Source organism: Myotis brandtii, unplaced genomic scaffold (assembly GCF_000412655.1).
Source record: "Myotis brandtii unplaced genomic scaffold, ASM41265v1 scaffold180, whole genome shotgun sequence".
NCBI classification, from domain to species: Eukaryota; Metazoa; Chordata; class Mammalia; order Chiroptera; family Vespertilionidae; genus Myotis; species Myotis brandtii.
In genome coordinates, this window is record NW_005356675.1 from 393,088 (window position 1) to 402,830 (window position 9,743).

The 9,743-nt window shown below is 54.1% G+C and overlaps 1 protein-coding gene across 4 annotated transcripts in view; it reads left to right on the top strand.

Annotated features, from left to right (window-relative positions):
* Positions 1–8,992, top strand: part of MLPH (melanophilin) — a 35,104-nt gene extending 26,112 nt beyond the window's left edge. For all 4 annotated transcript variants that reach the window (XM_005863690.2, XM_005863688.2, XM_005863689.2 and 1 more), the window contains 7 exons: positions 4,742–4,924; positions 5,178–5,333; positions 6,032–6,124; positions 6,942–7,019; positions 7,423–7,480; positions 7,975–8,075; positions 8,554–8,992. In XM_005863690.2, coding sequence (XP_005863752.1) covers positions 4,742–4,924; positions 5,178–5,333; positions 6,032–6,124; positions 6,942–7,019; positions 7,423–7,480; positions 7,975–8,075; positions 8,554–8,580 — 696 coding nt within the window. In that variant the 3' untranslated portion in view covers positions 8,581–8,992. The remainder of the gene's footprint in view (positions 1–4,741; positions 4,925–5,177; positions 5,334–6,031; positions 6,125–6,941; positions 7,020–7,422; positions 7,481–7,974; positions 8,076–8,553) is intronic.
* The last annotated feature ends 751 nt before the right edge of the window (positions 8,993–9,743 follow it).

Genomic DNA, 9,743 nt, shown 5'->3' on the forward strand with positions numbered 1-9,743 from the left:
CACCCCTAGACTCACAGGCCTGACCTGAATGGTCCAGATCAATGTTTTATTGGGGCAAATCTGAATGGTCCTCCTGTGATCGGTCACCTGTCTCTGCTTTGTACCCATGGTTAGGACTTTCTGGGTGAGGAACATTCAGGAAAGACTCCCAAGAGGAGGCCAGAGATGGCGCAGCATGCCGCACGAAGGACACTTCCACGGGGCTGAGGTGGCGGGGGCGGGAAACGGAGCCCCGGCCCTTAACCCTCACCACAGTGGGGAGTGAGCCCCCCGCTCCCGAGAGCCGGCCCCAGGACATCGAAGCCGTGCTCAGGCTGCAGACACTGACTCGGTTTCCCCGCAGGAGCCTCGCCAGTCCCAACTTATGGCTGTTCCTTTTAAGCATGGCTGGTGTCTGTGTTTGCAAGTTATAAATGTTGGTTTGCCCACAAGCTGAAGGCACCCATTCATACTTGATGTCCGTACGAGTCTAGTAACATGATGACCCTGACAGTTGGGGCTCACACAGGGGAAGACGCCACCGCCAAAGCCATGGCCATTTGGGGGGCCGAGGGGGAAGGCTCAGCAGCTGCATGGAGGTGGCTCCTGGTACCTGAGAATCAGGTGTTGCATGGGTGTGTCTGATGTCCCCAGTGGCTCTCAGTACCAGATAGAAACCCGGGGCTGTTCTGTCTGTGGTGGGCATGCTGTCCCAGAGGCCTCCCCTCCCCTGAGAGGCCTGGGTGCCAACCTGGCCTTGCTCAGAGCGCCACGCCAACCCCCAGCTCCTCTGTCGGCCTGTTGCCTTTCCTTTGTGCTACCCCCACTTCCTGCTCACCTCCCCCAACCCCAGGTGAGAATGGTCCCAGTTGTCATCGTGGGAAGTTTATCTTTCTTAAGTGACATCTCACAATGACACTCCTGGCACTGGTGGGTCTGGCCCCTCCTCTCCAGGCCTGAAGTGGCAGCCAAGCGTCCTGACTCCTCAGGGGCACAAGGCTGTCTGCTGGGCTCTCTGCTCCGAGGTATTGACCGCTGTCTCTTTAGACTCTGAGTGCAACCAGAGGTGGGCTCAGTTACCAGGGCCACTCCAGGCCACTCCAGAGCGAAACCCTCTAGGTGACATTTCTCAGCTTCGCTCTTCCGCGGGCGGCTCTGCCCGCTCAGGGCTCTCGGTGCTGTGACGACCAAACTAATTACCTCCCGAACAATGCAGAGGACCTTTCCACCGGAAGGGCCATTGCCCTCTGCTAAACCCAGGTGAGCCTCGAGAGAGATAATGGCAGGAAGGCTGAGTCCGCTGGGCCTGGAGAAAACGGAACAAGCATTGATTTTCTCATGTCCCCGTCTGGGAGCTAATAGCTTCTGGTGACTCAAGAGCCTGGTGATTCAAGGGATGAGGAAGTTGTATGTTTAGTCGCTTGGAGTTGTCTCCTGGCCCACCAGTGACCCGCAGCTCCTGCCAGATAATGAGTTTTCGTTTGATCGGCCTGGCCTCGTTATTTCACGCCTTCCTGTGCTGCTCGGGACAGGAGCTGCCCCCAGGAGCGATCCCCATCGGCCTTTCAGGTCCAGCTCCCTAGTCTGGGTGAACCTGTCACCCCTCCTGCCTTGTTCATCTCCCCAGTGTGCACTCCCAGCTTTTGCTGGGTGTCCCAGAGCCCTTGGTGTGGGAAGATGGGTGTCTTGGTCACCCTCCCCGGGTCATGGCCTGGGTGATGGCCTCAGGGTTCCATCCACGGTTTGGGAGTTTGGTGCTTCCCAGGGGGCGGGTGCTGGGTCTTGCTGATGGGAGTGGGCTGTGTCCTGGCCACTGTTTCTGTTCCTCGGCTGCAGGGTTTTGGAATGAGTAAGCGCACGTCAGCGGTGGAATGTCTGCTGACCCACCTGGAGATAGGGCCCCACAGCCCCTTTGTTAAAAGCACAAACTAAGAAAATAATTAGTAAAGATCTATGCACCCCTCGTTCACTGCAGCGTTATTTAGAATAGGCAAGATATGGAAGCAACCCAGGTGCCCAGCAGTGGATGAGTGAATAAAGAAGAGGTGATACATATATACAATGGGAAATGACTCGGCTGAAAAAAAAGAAGAATGAAATCTTGCAATTTATGACAACACGGACGGACGTAGAGGGCATTATGCTGAGTGAAAAAAGTTGTACAGAAAGCGTTGGCCAGCGTGGTTCAGTTGGTTAGGCATCGTCCGGTGCACAGAAAGGTCGCGGGTTCAGTTCCCAGTCAGGGCACATGCCTGGGTTTCGGGCTTGATCCCCAGTAGGGGGTGTGCGGGAGGCAGCTGATACCATGTCATTTCTCACATTGATGTTTCTCTCTCTTCCTCTCCCTTCCTCTCTCTCTGAAAATCAGTAAAAATATTTTTTTTAAAGTAAGTCGTACTGACACCTTGTCTATGTGCTCAATGTCTAGAGTAGCAGCCCACACACCAAGGAATCTCAGCTTCAATTCCTGGTCAAGGGATGCAGGTTTGATCCCTGGCCCTGCTCAGGGAATGTGAAGGGGGCAATCAGTCCATGTATCTCTCTCTCATGTAGCTATTTCTCTCTCTCTCTCTCTCTCTCTCTCTCCATATCTCCCCATCTCTCCCACCTTTCCACTCTCAAAAAGCAATGGAAAAAAATAGCCTTGGGTGAGGATTAACAAAACAATAATAATAAGTCATACAGAGAAAGACAAATACCTCATGATTTCACTTACATGTGGAATCTATAAAAAGAAAACAATGAACAACATAAAACAGAAACAAACTCATACAGAGAACAAAGAGATGGTTGCCAGCGGGGAGGGGAGTGAGGGGCTGAGCAGAAAAGGGGGAGAGTAAGAGGTACAACTCTCAGCTATAACATAAGTCTCGGGGTGTCATGTACAGGACAGGGAGCAGAGCCTGCAAACCACGTACGCTGACATGTGTGCGAGCCCCGTTGTGGGGATGGCTTTGTCAGGTGTATTCATGGAAAATCGCTCTGCTGTACACAGGGAACTAATACAATGTGGCATGTAAACTACAATAGTAACAGCCTCCACACCACGCACGAAGACAGATGTGTTAGCCCCGTTGTGGAAAATCATGGAAAATGATTTTCATGGAAAATCACTCTGCTGTCCACAGGGAACTAATACAATGTGGCATGTAAACTACAATTAAAAATAAATGTGTAATAGATAAATGGTGGGTCTTCGATGGCCTGGTGGCATCAGGATCACCAGGAGCGGCCGGGACTGGGCCCAGCATGGGGACTGGGCAAGCTCACGTGGAGAGTGGACGGAGACACGGCTCAGCAGGAGCCTCAGGTGTGCTCCGGGGTGCGCCCCCTCCCGGAGCCCTGCCTCTAAGTACGATGCACACAGATGCCCACTGAACCAGACCCGCTTGCTGCTCATTTCAGGGTCCCGGTGCCAGCGAGCCCACGGAGGCGGACGTGCCCCTCGTTCACTGCAGTGTTATTTAGAATAGGCAAGATATGGAAGCAACCCAGGTGCGCAGCAATGGATGAGTGAATAAAGAACAGGTGATACATATATACAATGGGAAATGACTCAGCTGAAAAAAAAAGAATGAAATTTTGCAATTTATGACAACACGGACGGACGTAGAGGGTATTATGCTGAGTGAAATAAGTTGTACAGAAAGTGTTGGCCAGCGTGGTTCAGTTGGTTAGGCATCGTCCGGTGCACAGAAAGGTCGCGGGTTCAGTTCCCAGTCAGGGCACATGCCTGGGTTTCCGGCTTGATCCCCAGTAGGGGGTGTGCGGGAGGCAGCTGATACCATGTCATTTCTCACATTGACGTTTCTCTCTCTTCCTCTCCCTTCCTCTCTCTCTGAAAATCAGTAAAAATATTTTTTTTTAAATAAGTCGTACTGACACCTGGTCTATGTGCTCAATGTCTAGAGTGGCAGCCCACACACCAAGGAGTCTCAGCTTCAATTCCTGGTCAAGGGATGCAGGTTTGATCCCTGGCCCTGCTCAGGGAATGTGAAGGGGGCAATCAGTCCATGTATCTCTCTCTCATGTAGCTATTTCTCTTTCTCCCTCTCTCTCTCTCTCTCTCTCTCTCCATCTCTCCCACCTTTCCACTCTCTCAAAAAGCAATGGAAAAAAATAGCCTTGGGTGAGGATTAACAAAACAATAATAATAAGTCATACAGAGAAAGACAAATACCTCATGATTTCACTTACATGTGGAATCTATAAAAAGAAAACAATGAACAACATAAAACAGAAACAAACTCATACAGAGAACAAAGAGATGGTTGCCAGCGGGGAGGGGAGTGAGGGGCTGAGCAGAAAAGGGGGAGAGTAAGAGGTACAACTCTCAGCTATAACATAAGTCTCGGGGTGTCATGTACAGGACAGGGAGCAGAGCCAGTAACAGCCTCCACACCACGCACGAAGACAGATGTGTTAGCCCCGTTGTGGAAAATCATGGAAAATGATTTTCATGGAAAATCACTCTGCTGTCCACAGGGAACTAATACAATGTGGCATGTAAACTACAATTAAAAATAAATGTGTAATAGATAAATGGTGGGTCTTCGATGGCCTGGTGGCATCAGGATCACCAGGAGCGGCCGGGACTGGGCCCAGCATGGGACTTGGGCAAGCTCACGTGGAGAGTGGACGGAGACACGGCTCAGCGGGAGCCTCAGGTGTGCTCGGGGGTGCAACCCCTCCCGGAGCCCTGCCTCTAAGTACGATGCACACAGATGCCCACTGAACCAGACCCGCTTGCTGCTCATTTCAGGGTCCCGGTGCCAGCGAGCCCACGGAGGCGGACGTGGAGGAGGAGACCCTGAAGAGAAAGCTGGAGGAGCTGACCAGCAATGTCAGTGACCAGGGGGCCTCGTCCGAGGAGGAGGGCAAGGACAAAGGGGCGGAGCTGGACAGGAGCACTTCCTTGGAGGACCTCCCCCGGATGACCCCAGAGGTAAGGCCACCCCCCTCAGTCTCCACAGGACACGGGCAGAGGTAGGGCCAGGGGTCAACAGTCTGTAGCCAACCCAGCAGCCCAGCCCAGGGCAGACAGCTGACCCCTGGAGGTCAGTGAGGGGGCCCGACAAGGGCCGCAGAGTGCCCAGCCCCTGGCTGGCCGTCTGCCCGCCCAGCTCCAGGAGTGAAGAGAAAAGAGGATGGTAGGATGAGGTCCTTGTTGGTGAAGCCTGCAGTCTCTCCTGTCCTAGGTGTGCACGTCTGCAGGCCAAACACACAGATGGGAAAAGAGCTCCCCCGGCCCTCAGGGCCCCGTGCAGACCGCCAGGACCCCGGACGAGGCGCTGTCGCAGCTGGAGGACAAGGTGGCCGTGACAGCCTCTGAGGTTCAGCAGACGGAGAGCGAGGTAGCCCACAGGCTCGGGAGCAGATGGCTCCCCTAGACAGACAGCGGTGGGGCCCTGATGGTGTGACAGCAGGGGAGGGGCTCCCCAACGGCTCACACAGAAGAGCCCCTTCAGCTTCAGAGCAGGAGCTTGGGGGTCCCTGTGGGAATCTCCCCCCCCCCCCCGCCTCACCCCTGTCCCTTCCCCTTTGCTGTAGAGAGGGGCAGGCGAGGTTTGTAGCCACTGGAGGAAGATGCGGGCACTCCCCCTGCCCCACCCCATGGAGGGGCTTCTCTAGAAGCAGTTAAGATTTTAGGACAGCCCAGGGCTCAGGACCACATTCTGGCCCGAGGAGCGTGGGCCCAGAGCTTCGGTGTAAGGGCGGAGGTGTCGGTGGTGACAAAGGTCAGAGGACAGAGCAGGCCTCCCAGGGACAGTCACAGTGACTGGGCCCTGTTCAGCCCTCCCCCCAGGGACCCACAGAGAAGAGAGGGCCTGTCCCTCAGACTCTGCTCCCAACTGGGGGTGACCCAGCCCCTACCCGACATCCATGGCACCTGCATGGAATGGGACCCCAGAAAGTACATCTGGGTGGGAAACACAGTAAAATCTTAAGGAGAAAACAGTAAAATTGGTGAATGAGGGCAGCTGCTCTTCCAGGACTGTGACCGGAGGTGGGACTCCTGAGTGACCTCTCTCTGTTTTCACTGATCCTCTAGGTGTCAGAAATCGAGGCCAGGATCGCAGCCTTGCGGGCTGCAGGGCTCACGGTGAAGCCCTCAGGGAAGCCCCGGAGGAGGTCTAAGCTCCCGGTGAGTGGACGCTGCAGGGCCCGGGGCCTGGGTGCCCGGACTCCTGGCCAGGCCCACAGGGCCACGCCAGGGCGTGAAACCAAGAGCCCCGGGCCAGCCATCTCCCCCTCCTTGAACTGCTGCCTCAGTGTCCTAACAGCCATCGTGAGCTGTGCCCTGCGGGAGCTCTTTTTCATTTATTACTTGTTTTCTAACTGGAGAAAGTGCTTTATGAAGGACCCTCAGCTCCCATGAGGATTTGAAAAACACCAGGGGCACAGTTCAGAGTGCAGAAGCGGCACCTGAAGGATGACACCCGTGTTGGCATCTTAACACACTGCCACTGGCATGGTGTGCCTAGAACAGGGGGTGGGGAGGGCAGCAGGGGCCCCCACCACATCTCTCCTGGGTCAGGTCGGGGATGTTCAGGCAAAATCACATGGTGAGGACACCTGGCCGAGAATGAAAGACGTTCCTGGGAGAGTCCCGGACGGGACTGCCAGGTAAAACACAGGACGCCGGTTAAAGCTCAATGTCACATGTACGACGAATCATCTTCCCGTGTAAGTGTGGCCCGTGCGTACTGGGACATGCACTAAGAAATGACTTGCTGTTTCTCTGGAATTCAGAGCAGACTGGGCGTTCTGTATTTTAATTTGCTAAACCTGGCCGTGCCCCAGTCCCAGCGCACTGAGTGGCCTGTCTGGCAGGGCCAGCGTGCCTCCCCCGCATTCCTGAGCGAGTGCTGAAAGAGAACGCCGCCCCGTGTCCAGCTGGCCCCGTGGCTGGAGGGGACACAGGGCAGCGATCATGTACAGGCTTCTTCCTTGTCCTCCAGGTATTTCTGCCCCGACTTGCTGGGAAATTGGGCCAGAGTCCCGAGGACCCACCTGCAGACCCTGCCGATGGGGCCGAGGTGCGTGCTTCCCTCCCACCCCTAAAGGCCGGACAAAGAGTGAAAAGTGGACCCCCCTTCTCCAGAGCATGGCAGGTCCAGGGGGTGGTGGAGAACTGGCAAGCCTCACAGGCTGGTGGCCTCAGACGCACTGAGCCGAGGGTGGGTGCGGGAGGAGCCCTCACAGCCTACGCCTCCCGATGTCGGCAGCTCCCCCAAGCAAAGCACCTTTTATATTCTGGCACTGGGTGCTTACATGATTGACAGCATGCATTTTAATATGGTTAACGGTTCAAATACTGCCAAAGAGCAGAAGCAGTCCACCCGGTTACTTAGAATCTGGAAGAATGACAGGTCCCAAGTTGGCTCCCAGTGTTTCTAAGTTACAGTCGAGTGAAGCCCAGAGATGTCTCCTTCCTTCCAGGTGATGGCGGGGCCCTACCTTCTGAGGCGGAAGTTCAGCAATTCCCCTGAAAGTCAAGGTAAGAGTGGCCTTCGTCCCTCCTCCCTGCAGGCAGGGATGGGCTCTGGGGCGTGGAAGCAGGGCTCTGAATTTCCACATCATCTGTGGGACGCAGCAGCTCACGCCCTGCTCCTGCAGGACCCTCTGTTGTGATGGATTTCACAACCAAGGCCCTGAGGAGGGACCCTCTCCTGAGGATGAGTCCCACCCCCTCAGGCCGGCTGTCACATCACAAAAGTAAAGAAAACGAGTGGCAGACCGCACACACGAGTGCAAGGACCTTTCTATTGTTTTGCCCCCGGAGGTAGGGTTTTCATGCCTACTCCAAAGAGAGCGCTCCTTTGCACAGTTGCTAAGATGTGGGTGCTTTGCTGAAACGATTGAGTGCTGAGAAAACTTCTCCGAGGGAGAAATGTCCATTTTTCTGCTACTTGGTTCATTTCTTGGGAGGCAACGACACTTGTTTGGGGTGAGTGTGTGATTAATAAGCCCGCCCCCGTGTTTTCCCCAAAGGCAAAGATGACGAGTCCTTTGATCGGAAATCTGTGTACCGCGGCTCCCTGACACAGAGAAACCCCAACGGCAGGAGGGGCACTGCCCACCACAGCTTTTCGGTAAGGATTCATCCGGTTCTCTGAGGTGTCTTCGAAATTCTGTGGCCTGGCGGGTTACTTATTGGTATTAAGTCCTTGGAGTGAAGAAAGTTGGGGTAAAGTAACATGTAAACTTGGCAAAAGATTTAAACAAAAATCTTATGTGTGCATGTGTGTGCATGTGTGTGCATGTGTGTGCATACTCATCTGTGCATGCTTATTGTGCATGTGCATGCGTCTGTGTGCATACCCATCTGTGCATGCTTATGTGTGCATGTGTGTGCATGTGTGTGCATACCCATCTCCGCATGCTTATTGTACATGTGTGTGCATATGTGTGCATGCTTGTGTGTGTATGTGTGTGCATACCCATCTGTGCATGCTTATGTGTGCATCTGTATGCATACCCATCTGTGCATGCTTATGTGTGCATGTGTGTGCATGTGTGTGCATACCCATCTGTACATGCTTATTGTGCATGTGTGTTTGTGCATTGCAGAAACCTGTAATGACCCACCAGCCCTAAGCGGGAGAGGTTCTTGGGAACAGGACAGAGCAACAGAGCAGCCCGCCTTGCTTTCCCTCCCCCACAGCCATGATGTCCCCCCATCGGCCCTGCACTCTCCATTCTACACCATCCAGTGGAGAAACAGGAAGACACACCGTCCGTGATGGAACCCCACCTGTGAAATGACTATGGTCCTCAGACCTGCAGCTGCTCACCCCCATTCATTGACAACTTCCCAGGCCACTGGGCCAGCCTGTTCTGATCCGTGAGAGACATCTAAGCTACATCTTTCCTTCAGGACAATGTTGTTTAAATTTTTTCAAAGACACACAGAAAACCTATTCAGCAAGAACTTTCACCCCCGTTCGCTGCTGCCTTTCTTATGTCGATTTCATGAATGGAACAGAAAGGAATGACAATGTGCATCAGAGTGTGGGCCAGGCCGGTGTGTGTGTGTTCTGTGTGGGTGTAATTGGAGAAGGAAATTGGGCATCAATACAAGGAAGGAACTGAACCCATGATCAGCTGAATAATGAGAGAGGAATAGAGCCCCTGACACCACCCCCACCCCATATATACCTATTCTGCAAGTTCATCTGTGGGTCACAGACTGGGAGACATTACCCTCTGGTCAAGGGCAGAGCATACACATGGTAGGAGTGGCATATGATCAGTGCCCAGACACAGACCTAGAGGACCTGTGGGGAGAGGCGGTGATGGCAATGTACACGGGGCAGCAGCCTGGGGCCCAGAGGGCCAGGACCAATGAGTGGTGCCCGCCGGCCTCTTGCCATAAGCTCCATAGATGAGCCCTAAGTTCACCATCTCAGACAGGCTAGGATTCAGGGCTACATCTGGGTGTCTGTGTGGCTCATTCAGTTGTAAGAGGAGCCCGCTGTGAGCCTCCAGAGCTGCCTTTGAGCACAGAAACTAACCATATTGCCCCATCCCAAGCCTGGCTGTGGTTTTGTAGGTTCCCTGGTTTATTTAAACCTCAGATCAAATTTAAGCCTGTTTTGCAGAGGAGGACATGGAGCCCTTGGTGCGAGGCAGTGCCCTGGAGCTGCTGCTGTGATTTCTATACTCTTGCAGTGATGTTGGGTGAGCTTCAACCTGGCACTCTCAATGGGTGTCTTGTCCAGTTCACATGGTACCCAAAAGAGGAAGATGGAGAAGTGATG